This window comes from Oculina patagonica, chromosome 10 (genome assembly GCF_052425735.1).
Source record: "Oculina patagonica isolate OP01 chromosome 10, crgOcupat, whole genome shotgun sequence".
Classification (NCBI taxonomy): domain Eukaryota; kingdom Metazoa; phylum Cnidaria; class Anthozoa; order Scleractinia; family Oculinidae; genus Oculina; species Oculina patagonica.
Window position 1 is genome coordinate 485,810 of NC_135767.1, and position 12,877 is coordinate 498,686.

The window sequence follows — 12,877 nt, forward strand, 5'->3', positions numbered from 1 at the left end:
TGTCTCCAAAACACAGCGGTTGACACACTGAGCTTAATCATTTATTACTTTTCATCGCACCTTCAGAAAAACCTTTAGCGCTTCACTACAAATTTGTAAATTGAAGCTATGATTTGCTCGTATTGTTTCACCTAATGACAAATGTAGGCTTGTGCGGAGTTGTATCAGTGTTGTTTATGTTATTTTCATTGACACGTCACTATGAGCCCCGGCACCTGCCCAGAGGAAATTTTCAACCCCCCAGGAGGCGACATACAAATCATGCCTGTGTATGTTTGAATGACGGGGGCATATAAAGACTGCCTTCACAGCTGTAATCATTCACTTGTACACGCATCTCGTACGGTCAACACCTACTTTGGACCCGTCCGCGCGTTCACTTGACAAGATTAACACAGAAAGAGAAAAGACAAAATCCGCCCTTATGGAGAACATACCCAGTTTGAGCAAGTACCTTCTTCAGCCCAGCAGAATGTCACGGTTTGGTTATCACGATTTCAGAACGCTTCACGAACGAGATCTGAGCAGCTTGTACTCTGATAAACTACACGCTGACAAGAAAGACGACCGTGATGCGTATGAATTTGTGGCGAACAGAATCAGTGAAGTTCAAGAGAGAGAGCAAGAAAATGAGGACGTAGAACACAAGGAAGAGGTCCGAGACACAGTGTCGCCAAAACACGACAGCGACGACGAAACAAAGAACGACGGCGAGAAAACCACGGACGAAGACAAAACGAAAGGCTCCAAAGAAGACGATCGTAACTCGGAAACTTTCGTGGCAGTGATTGCGCAAGCGATTCTCAGCGTCCCTACAAAGCGCATGACTCTGAGCTCCATCTACAACTTCATCGCTAGAAACTACCCGCATTTTGACAAGGAGAAAGGCCCGGGCTGGAGAAATAGCGTGCGGCATAATCTGTCCAGCAATGACTGCTTTGTGAAGGCGAGCAGAGCAGAGAACGGAAAGGGACACTACTGGATGATTCACCCGAAAGATTTACCAGAGTTTGCTAAAGGTAACTTCAGGCGACGCAGAAAACCCCGCCGCCCCAAGTGCAGCCACCCTCTGATGTTCAGAGAAAGCCCGTTCCTGTACCATTCATTCACGCCAAGCTTTTCTACATTCCCCTACACAGCGCATCTAAGATCAGCGCCTGGTGACCTGCCCACAGAATTACCTGTACCTCTGCCGCCTTACGGCTCCTCAGAGCGCACCTTATCACCCGCTTTCCGTCCTAGGCTGGGTCTTTTGCCGGGATATGATGACAGTAGAACCTTGAGTACTGTCTCCCATGCATTTACCTATCCGACGTCTGCCCTCAGACTAGCAGAAGCGTCTTCCTCACGAACAAGCTTCCCAACAGCGAGCGGATTGACAAACTACCACGGTTCTTTTCACTACCCATGTGCGTGCCACCGCTGAATGAACAGAACTCTTAAAGAGAACGCTTAAAATTTGAGCCACTGCTAAACTTTTCGTGCTTGGCTCACAATCAATTTAACAATTGCATGCAACTTCGCAGATTTCACACTAAACATTTATTTCAGAAGAAAATCATAAAAAGCCATTAGATTAGAGTCTGTTGATTTCACATATGAAAAGTATATTTTTTGGTCAGCTATTGAGTTTTAGATTTTATTGATTACAGAGAGAAATAACCAGGCATTTTGTTTGCGATGTTCCATCCGGAACTTTTTATTTTATTTAACGCAGTAAATTGGAACACACTAAGTTGTGACAAGTTTAAGAGTTTAACTAAGAGATAAACTAATTTAAACTAAGGTAACTTACAGACTGAAGCTCTGAGAGCTTTTAGTGCCTTAATGGTCCAAGGAATATTTCCGTTAATCTGTTAAAGTTTGTAAATACATTTTGTAAAATTCGTGTTTGATCGGCACCGTTTATGTACATAAAGTAGCTAAGCCTATCACAACGAATAAAAGTCTAAAAGAAACAGCAGTTTAATATTTACTTGCCTAAAAGAGAATATTAACAGAACAATGCGCTTTTCACCGTTAACACACACAAAGGAAAGAAGAAATTAAAATCAAGCTGAATGATCAGAAAACTACCGTAAGCGGGTTCCGGCTGGTTAGGTTAAATAGATCCGGACAACTGAAAGCAATAAAGTTTGTCAGCTTTTAATTAAATTGTTTAAAATCTTTCGTCTTGAGAAGATTCCGCGCGCACTATATATCCCCCTTCACTTTTAGTGTATAGACTGTGCAATCTATAAATCAAAACCATTTGACAGCATAATCTAAAATTTCGCATTTAAAATTTCCCACGCAAGTTAGTTTAGCACATAATTATCGCCACGCAATTTCCGCAATTGTCCTTTCTCTCTTTCTTTCCACAATTCAAAGACCCAACATTGTGGTTGTGTTTGTAAAACATCTGTATACATCGGAAGGAAGCAGTTTTTACCATTCTCTAGCACTTGGAGCGACAAATAACAGAAATAGACAGAATTAATTAACGGATGAATAACATGGATTGAGGTAATTTGAATGTCAGTGTAAAATTAAAATCGTTTTTGTATAGTTGACAAGTGCAAGGGAATTTTTCTGGGTTGAAATGATCGCCCTTTTACAGCATTATTAAGGGCAATTTAAATTCAGTACTTTCTGTCGTATTTCTTAAGGTTAATTTTACTTAGCTAACTCTTGATTCTGCTTGTTTATTGGTAAGTCCTCGAAAGGAGCGTCACAAACGTTGGTTTAGGGCAGTTCCTGACATGAAGTAACTTCAAACATAAAAAATGAATGATTACTTTTATGAGTTTTTAGCCAAAACAATGTTATTTAGAACTTCCAATTAGTAGTTTAGATCTTTTAATTTCTTTTATTTTGCCGCGCGAGCGGCATTATTCAAAGAAACGATGTCTCTTTTGCATATACACATACAAACTTAAAGAAATTTTCACTTTTTGGCAGATTTTGCCTTTGCTTTCTAGAAGATAAGATTTCAGATATAACACCGCAACGGAAATTCTCGAGGATTCCGAAAAAAATCTTTTGAAATTGTGTTCCTGGAGACGGAGTAGTTAGAATCGTTTCTAAAAACCCACTTATAGCCCCCGGGAGATAAAAATTGAAAGGAGTTACACCACAGTGGGCCCGAATTCTTCTTTCACGAAAAAGCATGTTCATTAACTCAACTTTAATAAACCAGATGTCTTGCGTTTAAAGAGCAAAGGAAATGAATCCGTTTTTTTCGTGTTACAAACATCATATTATATAAATCTTTAGTCGGCCGGTCGAGCTTGAAGGGTTAATGTGAATAAAAGGTTTGATAATACAAATAACTTTGACAAATAATAGCCGCAGAGATAACATCACAATAAAATGTTCGGTTTACATGTTTGAATTATAAACCAAGGACGGCAAACAAGCCTAAACTAACCCATCGTGCTAGTGTCAAACTTCAGTGAATCGATTATCACTTATGGAACACTTATGAAAGGAGCGTGAATTGGATAATGCCTTCAAAGCTGATAACATATAATTAGCTGGCGTTAAAAACACAAATACCGCTATAGCTAGTGTAATACCACCGGTTTTCCGTTATTGAAGGCCTTGACAATGAGCTGGCTTTCACTTGAGCAATCGTAGTCTGCAAATGCAAACAAGCTGATCCTTTGTCTGCGTTTTTGTCATTGTGCGATGAAAATAGTTATTCAATGGCTGAGCTGATAATTAGAAAGGTTCTGAAATTGCCCGCGGCGGTCACGCCTTAAAAGCTCCAACGCAATGCAGCACTTAGACCTCTTTTTGACTTTTTTTCTCGGTAGAAAACTTTTAGTAGAAACAAATGACGAAATTTTAATTACAAAAATGATTTCAAACTGACAATTACCAGTCAATTTTTCGTGTCTTCAAATGCGTGCTTGCGCTCTTGCTTCTCCGTCGTTCACCCCCTTGGACCGCATGCGTGGCTCATTGTTGAACGCTTTCTGTCTTTGAATAACTTAAATACATTAATATTATAAGCTGCATAGGCACTCGTATATTGTTAGATGTTTATTTAAGAAATTATATAACTATGCGGTGGTCAAAAGTAGTTAAGGTGTATACATGTCATTGAATAACCGTTATGCGGTCGAACGCAAATCTTTTGTTGTAATTGTGCTTGGCATTCTGTGTAAGTAGCGGAACAGGGACAGCAAGCATTGCACTGCTTAGATCGCTGAACAAAAGACAGCCCCATTGAAAAACATCCTGACGCGCAGATTAACTTGAGAACCTTCAACTCCATTTCTCATTTAAGCCTGCTTTTTTGATGTCTCCCTGTGAGCTGCGCAGAAGGGATCCCTTTGTAAAAACCTAATCAGAAAGAGGGATACAATCGATAAAAGAACATCGTAGACGCTCTGCAGGTATCAAATTTACGTTGTTGAGGGCTTTTTCTTTCTAAAAAACAGGGCTGTTAGAGCCAACAAGACAACTCACGCAAAACTATTTTATTTCAAGTCTTCGTTCTTCACTCCAGAATTTTGACTTTACTTCACTCTGACATCACCCCTATGCTTCCTGAAGACGCTGGCTTTGGTTGTTTAGCCGAGGAAACGGTTTTTGTCTATTTCCGACTGGGGTTTTAGTGGTAAGCTTTGTGCTAAGAGTCTCAACTGCTTTATTCTGCTGTCAAACTTTAATTATTAAATATTGTTGGCGTTTAAATATCTTGCTGAATAAGTGCACTTAATCAATCTTGGAATATGTATCTCGCGTGCTTAGACGTCCCAGTGGAATCTTCAAGAATTATCTTAGGCTCTTATCCCACACTGTTTAAGCGCTGTTTACAGCACTTTCCGCTCACAAGCTTGTGGCCACTGTTCATCGTTACTTGGTGACGCACTGCGCTGTTGTTCTGAGACTTATTAAGCCACGAAATAAAAACAGCGTGGACCTCGTGGGTTGAGAATTAATCCCTAAACAGTGGAACTTCAATAAACAAGCAGTATCTTGAGAGAAAACTCTATAGCAATGTAAGTAATAAAATTACTTCCCTGTAGAATAGTATTCCTTCATGAATGACTTAAATGGTCACAATATAAAATCTTGAGTTATTTTTTATCAAAGTCAAAGTTAAAGAGCACATTTACTCACCACTAAGCACATTTACTTATTCACTCTTTTACTCACTCCTTCACTCGCAAGAAAACAACTGCAAGCCGGTTTAGCACATAAAATAAGCCTTACAAAACTGAGGCGCCGCACTGTCAGCAGAAAAAGGATATCTGTTAAGATATATGTAAAGATATCTGTAAGGTATATGATTTCTTAAAAGACTTGGAACAATTAAGAAAACCGGCAATACCTCATGGGACTCCAATGATTATCTTTAAAGGAGGATGATAAAATTAAGGGAATTGAACTGAGCCTGAAATAAGTGCATTGCTTACCATCGACTTGACGGTTCATGAAAGTTACATTCTTGTAGCTTCGCTAGGGTATTTAATAGTTAACACTAAAGTCGGGCTTATCTTCTGCTAATTCGCCTAAACTACGATAGACACTAAGCTGTGTCGTATGTTTTCGCCGATCTTGTCGAGGCATTACCGTACAGTACACCCGATTTTGAAGTTTCTATTTTAAAAAAAAATCAGTTGGGACACAGCTCTAGGCGCAACGCATGGATACCCATAAGTTTCTGCGCTTACTCTCAACCTCTGTAAAACACTTCTTATTCAGTTGTCATAAGTTGTTGTTGCTCAGTCTGAACAACACCGGCAAAGTAAATTCGAATGCCGATGATCATTCATTCTTTACTGATGCATCTTTTAGCTATCCTACATTCTACATGCTATCTCTTTTCAATTCAGTCAGACCTGGTGCTTGACTGCATCAGTCTAAACTGAGTAGAAAACTTGCATCTTCTTAAACCTAACGAGGAGAGAAAAAAAGTTGTATTCTATGCACCTTTAGCTACTCATTCGAAATTCAGAAAATATCTCTGCTAGCTGGCTCACGCTGTTAGCTAGATTTTGTACATGCACCCTGATCATGCTTTTTTCAGTCTTTGCTTACAGAGTGGCCTAAACTTAAGTGATCATTTTACTGTTGAATTAGTTTTGTTTAGTGCGGTTTTTCGTTCTGCAAGTTTGTACTCGTGGCGCTGTTTAAGGGTAGAGTTCTCGTTAGATTTGTTCTTCTTTTATTCTCATCACCTATCTGCTTGACAATGATATTGCAAGAAACATTTTAACGCTAATGAACGTGACTCTTGTTAATGGAGAATTAAGGGATTACTGATTTTTTTTATCTCGCCAAATTCTTCGACAAAATTCTCCTCCGACTTGGACCTCCCAGCAAGAAAAAATTCCACAAAGGTTCGCAGAGTGACAAGTTTGCTCTTACTTTTAAATATAAATTTTACAACACCATCCAAGATAACGAAAAGGAATATAATGGACCCTCCCAAGAAAACAAACAAGCAAACGAAGAAACAAATCTTGTGGTATAAGTCATTTCCAAAAAAATACTTTGACCGAATTTTGTCAGTTACACAATGAACATGTTTATCGGTTAGCTTGTTCCTCTAGAGATGCTCAGTCTTTTTATGATGTACCACGTGGTCATCCATATTTGACGAAACGATCCTTATTTCAAATTTTGACCGAAAAAAAACACTGATTTGTATTAGAAAACAAAAACGGTGATTTTGCAATAAAATTAACACTGACTCTCCCTATCTGCAGTTTCTAAGAAAGATCTCGAATCTATTTCGCAATAACATAAGACCACATAAGTAAGCTAGCAAGCAGTAAGGTGACGAGAATTTGGAAAATAATCCAATACAGCACAGCACGAGATCAAAAAAAATTACTCAACTTTCCTACAAACGAAAAGTTGCGTTAAGTCGGTTGTAGAGCGAGCTTTACGGCGGTGTTGCCAGTAAAGGCGCGCGAAGGTGCATTAAGCAGGAAAACCGCCGTAAAGTTCTGTAAAACTACCGTAAAGGCACTCTTATATGAGAGCTGGAGACTCAGACAGCACTCAACAACCAAAGTAGAAAGCAGAGTTTCCGGGTGGCTACGTTTACTTCATGACAAATAAACCAATTGAGCACGCCATATGTATAGGAATTCAAAAACATTTATCACTCCACAGACTGTTTAAGTAATCAGACACTAGGGTCACGATTAAGAACCTCTCAGGTACAACTACATGGATATGTTAGTTTAAGAGAGTAAAACTATTAATAATAATCACAACAGTGCAGAGAAACGATCTAAATTTACTGTTGACTAAAATTACAACTTTATAAGAGACACAATAGAGTCAAGTGACAAACAGTATTTGCATGATCGGTTGATATGGGTGGGATATTCACCCGTTGTGCGCAAACAAAACTCGTGGAAAATTCTTTGTCTCCATCTCACGCAACTAAGCCCATCGCTCGCCTCTCTTGTAAACACAGCCGATATTTTCCCAGCGGGAACAAACGTGCCTTTTGAAAAATACCAACAGGCATTTTGCTTATCAATATCTTTAAGATAAATTTAAATCTCGAACACCAGCAGAATTAAGGTTGCTACTCACAACTTTGTCATGCTGCTCAGCGGTAGAAACATTGTTTAATAATCTTCTCCGCACGAGGGCTGGCTAAGTCCGGAACAACTCGCGACCAACGGAGCCTGTTCATTTTTTCCGGATTAACAAGCCTGACGCAGTGTGCACTTTGTTGGATTTTTTTTAATCAAGCTTGGCGAGCACGAATTTGACGTCATTCACGCGGCGGGTAGGCGTGCCCTTGGCAGTGTGTTTAGGAATTAACCTTACCGCGTCAGATTAAACGGCCCACGTTTTATGGTGAGCATTTAGAATAAATTAAGCTGATAGAAGTAAATTGAACTTGGTAGTCCTTCCTTTATCTTTGGGCTAGGTAACATGAAAACGGTCTTTTTTCTCGCCAAAACTTGGTTCAAGTTGAACGAGTGATTTATACCCGTAACAGCTCCACTTGAGTAACGTTTCTCTTTGTTTTATAGTTGGATTTTCAAAGTAGCGCGCAACATGCGTGCGTAAAGTTTGCAATGCTTGACGAAAAATTATAACTTACTGGTACCAGGTAGTAGCTCCTTTGTCGGCTATATGCGCGGGCCTGCTGCTTTAGAGTAAAAAATGATGCATTCCTCACTTAGAGAAATATTGTTTTAGTAGGGAGCAATGCGTGCGTGAAATTTGCAACTCTTTTTCTTTTTCTTGTAGCTGGAACTTTATAGATGGTCGACTGAGAAGGGAAAAACTTTTAATCGCGGTTGTTATATCTCGCTGCCGGACTATGGGGCCTAGTAAACTGGCCTTTTGAACGACGGGTCGTTTAAAGCTTTCCATTTTTCAAGTCAGAAATACAGGTTAATCTCGGAGCTCTCCAGCCGAAAAAAGTTTTCCTTGGTGATGGTTTCCTTGCTGAATCAAACTCAGCGAGCTGACTTTTACCGCTCGTTCTCAGATATCTCTCGACTGAAAAGTAACAAGGAGAATTCCTTGCCCTTCGTTTAAATCCTTCTATGAAAGGTTAAAGAGTTTCTAGACTACGAGCAGCCCCTCCTTTTTTCTTAGTCCCGCGAGTGTGAAGCGAAAAAAAAAAAGAAAAACGCGAGAGGAAAAACGGCCGCGCGAAAGAAAGAATTTTCCTTAACCTTGATAGTTGAACAAATCATGGCCGAGGTCCCGTGATATGTCAGGGGCCTACCGGAATCATTATTGAGGCATGAAATGCTCCGTGGGTGTAACACAGAGGGGGTGTATTGGGGAGGGATCAGTTCAAATCAAAATTCCGTAGCGCACATAAAAATGGACGTGGGAGATTACGGTGATGTAGAGGAAATGCGAACAGACGGTAACTCCGAAAACAGAGTACCGCAAATGTTTTTATAAATCGTCTAGTCTTCCCATTTTGGAATGGCAGGGGAATTAAGAGTGGTGGGGAAGGAAGTTCAAGAGGGGATTAATTGAGAGGGGATGGGAAGACTCAACAAAACATTTACTTCCATTTTTCTGAACTTTAAGATTTGTGAAAAGCGTGCGCTGGCTTTTTAACTCTGTCTTGCGCATCAGTAGAATAGTACATTATCCTCCCTGCTTACTCATTAGCATTATGTATTGGATAGTGACCCCTGACGAGCAAAGCTCGAGAGGGTATGCCGAAAGAGCTAAGAGCAGCAGGGGGAGTGGTGGGTGGGTGCATCATTTATCCCTCTTATTAATTTAATTACTACCTTTACTGACTTACGTGCATAACACAAAGCCTTCTCTTACTTACTATCTTTGGCCAACGTTCGCAACAACTGACAATTCTAATTAATTCCATTTTATTATATAATGCTAATGACGTCACTGGGGATGCTAATGAACTATGAATAGTACATTATCCTCCCTGCTTACTCATTAGCATTAAGTATTGGATAGTGACCCCTGACTGCGCCACTCCACAGACTGTGCCTTTATCAACCATTCCCTTCCTAACATACCTTCCAATCTTATTCCTTACACGTACCCATACCTAATCCTATACCAAATCCCATACCTTATTCCATACCTCATCCCATACCTCATCCCATACCTTATCCCATACCTTCTTTCATTTCTTATCCCATACCAATCCCTCAACCCCATTTCTGAATTGGAAGCATCATTTTTTTTTTTTTTTTTTTTGCTGTGACTAATCAATAACAAAAACTACGTAAGTTTTCTCTGGGGTGATAATAGGCTAGGATATTAGGATTATAGTAAACGACACTGAGGTCCAAGCAAAGCAAGCCAGGATAGAGTCAGGATAACGCTTATACCGCCCGACCCCAACACTTGATTCGACGTAATACAATGTTAGCGGTTGCCACGGTCCTCCAACCAACATGGATCATAACAGATTCTTAAGTTACACCACTGCGAATGACATGTAAAAACACCTGCCGTTTTCTAAAAGTTCCAAGAAGTTGTTGGGCGTCAAAAAGACAAACTGCAGCTGGCACGACACGATCGCCCCTAAGAACGACTACGTGGGAGGACAGAGCTGTCACGGAGTCGGCGAAAATTTAACACTAACGACACAAAGTGTTAAAAATGCTTCAGTTCCAATAATCGGGCGTCAAGCTAGATTCATTTTGGCGCGAAAAGTAAACATATTTCCCGTACTATTCCAAAAGACAGTCCGCGATTGTTTAAACGACCTTCTTTTCCGGGAGGTGGGAAGGTTCCCGGCCCACTTGCCCGCAACAAAATGAGTTTACCGTTAAATTTAAAACCAAATTTAAGTGGTATTGGTGACCTAAGCCTTCTTAAGGTCCCTTACTAGCGCTGCTACCTTTGTTAGCAATCAGAGCTCTGCTTATGAGGGAGCAAGTCCGGCCAAAAGAAACCATTCTCGCACAGCCGCTGATTGTCGTAATCCGGTAATACGAAATCAGTGACAGTACCATTACACTCGGTAAGTAAAATGAAGCTAATCGCAGAGCCGGTCCACTCTTTCGTAAATCTAGGATCATGAAATCAACTTTTAACATCCACGGCAGTTGACAACATCCCTAGAAGGAACTGTTGTTATGTTCTAACCGGCGTTGCTTGCAGGAGAACTGCGCGTTCGCGATCTTGTTTTGATTCAAGAGTGACTTGTTATCCAACTCAATGATGTCCATACCTACAGGGAATCTAAAGACTTTCCTGCCTTGGAATGAGATGTTTCTTACATGTTTCTTACCGACCGTTCGTAACCACATCGATAGTAAAATCAATAGTTTTGCCATTTAGAAAAATTGTTGCCGAACAGAGTGACAATCACTATAATGGTAACTGCTCTCCGACACGAACAGCCCAAAAGGAGAACGAACATCTTTCGGTCTAATGCCAAACGTAAACAGGAAAAGGGTCACATCCACAGAACTTTTGGGACCAGTGATTGTCTTTTCAACCCTCGCATTATTACCGGCCAGCATAAAAGAAAGGTAAAGGCTTTTTATGCTACCAAAGCTATCATTGTAAGCTGAGACGTATACATGGTATCTGACGTAAAGGGTAAAACATGGATAGCGGAGAGCGTGGGCGTTCATAATATCATATGACAATAATACCTGACTGTAGGCGTTTACAACTGCTGACTCTGTGGTGAGAAAGGCGCCAAGAGATAAGAGCAAATCCCCTCCCAGTACTTCGCAATTTCTTTCCTTCATAGCCAAGAGTGATTGACAAATTTACTCCTCAATCAAGGACCTGGCCAACGGCGCCAGTCTTTTCCCAGTTCTAAAAATAAATGCTTGAAAATGGCAAGCAAAAAATCCCCATAAATTTCTAGAAGGGCTAGAGTGGGATAAATAACTGTCCCCGGATAAAATAAACTCATATAGCTCGGCAAACGAGATTCTCCTTTGTTTTATTATCAAGAACGGCAGACTGCTTGAGTTCCTGACCATTCCAATGAAAAGGTTAATCACTTGACAAAACACATTTTTTTATATATACAACTATATACAACGCTGAAAGGGTTGCATTGGCGACTGTAAACAACGCTTTAACTACAAATGTCACATTAGGGGTCTGGTAAACCCAAACTTCTAATAGATGAATAAAAATAAACAGTTTTTAGAGCAAACAATAAGTTTTATCGCGACCAAGTACCAGCCCATCTATTGAACATGCATTTTAGATGAGAAAAAATCGGTTGCGAATTATTGGATATCAAAATACGTTCATATCCTGATTTCTCGTCTATCTCAGAAAATTTGTTTTGAAAGGCAAATCGGGGAACTAAGGCAATTGTTCCCCCAAAAAATAAGTTTGCCTTTGAACAGAGTTTACAAACATTGCGTCTACATATAACTTGAGGATTATTTGGCACAGTAAGCTGTTATGAAAACAAGCCAAGGGTTTGACACTGCCACTTCACTCGACACCATAGTAAATGCCACACAAAATGCTACGTTATTATATCAGCAAACTGCATACACACTGGATGGGACTTGAAAAAATGCTTCATCACTGTTCTCAGGTATTAAGACGTTCCACAAGGGTAGATGATTGTATAATACGTCCGCCTTAGAACTTGAAGGATAGTATGATTACAAAATACACCCGCCTGAACTTGAAGGATCCCTGAGTGTAAAGGTTTGAGAATGCTCGGAACGCCATGTTATAACCATGTTTACATCAGCTATACTGTCTCTTTACCTGGTCATTTTCCCTGGGCTTACGTCTCTTTAAAACGTTACCCACATAGTTAAGAAAATAGCACACAATATTTCAAAACTATCCAACTCAGGAAGATATCTAACGAAGAAAACCGAGAGGCAAACAAATGTGGGAGACAAACTCAAGCCCAGGGAAAATGACAACCATAGCCCGCTTAGCAAGCTCAAGGGCAGGTCATGCAAGACAATGCGCTTGTGGTGTCATTTCCCAGAACCAAAGTCAGTCGGGACAAGCAAAACGTATACGGCCAGAACAAAATCCCTCGAAGCAAAAACAAACAGAAATTAGAGGTTAATGAATTAGACCCCAAAACACTTGTTGATACATCAACGCCCCATGTGGCCAGCTGGCCGCAGGTCCAACATCTTGGTGGGAGACGAGGCCGTCCACCTCCACCAAGCCCCTCCTACGGAAAGTAGGAGAGAATTGCGACCGACCAGCGAAAAGACCTGAAAGAGCATAAGTGATTCGCTTCATCAAGTGATTTCTGAATCGCCGTTGCCACTTCCGCTTCCTCTTTGGACGCTATCAGCTTGGTCAGGATAGCTTGCAAATTACCATTGGAAAACAAAGGATGGAACTGGCGCAGCCAAATCGGCTGGCTCTCGCACTCCCTTTCTCCCCGGCTATGTTCACTAGGCTCTCCAAAGCCGCTATAGCCGAGTACGGGTCAAACAGCTCGGAA

General features: G+C 40.5%; 1 protein-coding gene across 1 annotated transcript; it reads left to right on the forward strand.

The window, feature by feature from the left end:
• The first annotated feature begins 228 nt into the window (after positions 1 to 228).
• Positions 229 to 2,134, forward strand: LOC144628251 (uncharacterized). Its single transcript, XM_078486320.1, has one exon. It carries the CDS (start codon positions 425 to 427, stop codon positions 1,424 to 1,426), a length of 1,002 nt encoding a protein of 333 aa, XP_078342446.1. The 5' UTR covers positions 229 to 424; the 3' UTR covers positions 1,427 to 2,134.
• The last annotated feature ends 10,743 nt before the right edge of the window (positions 2,135 to 12,877 follow it).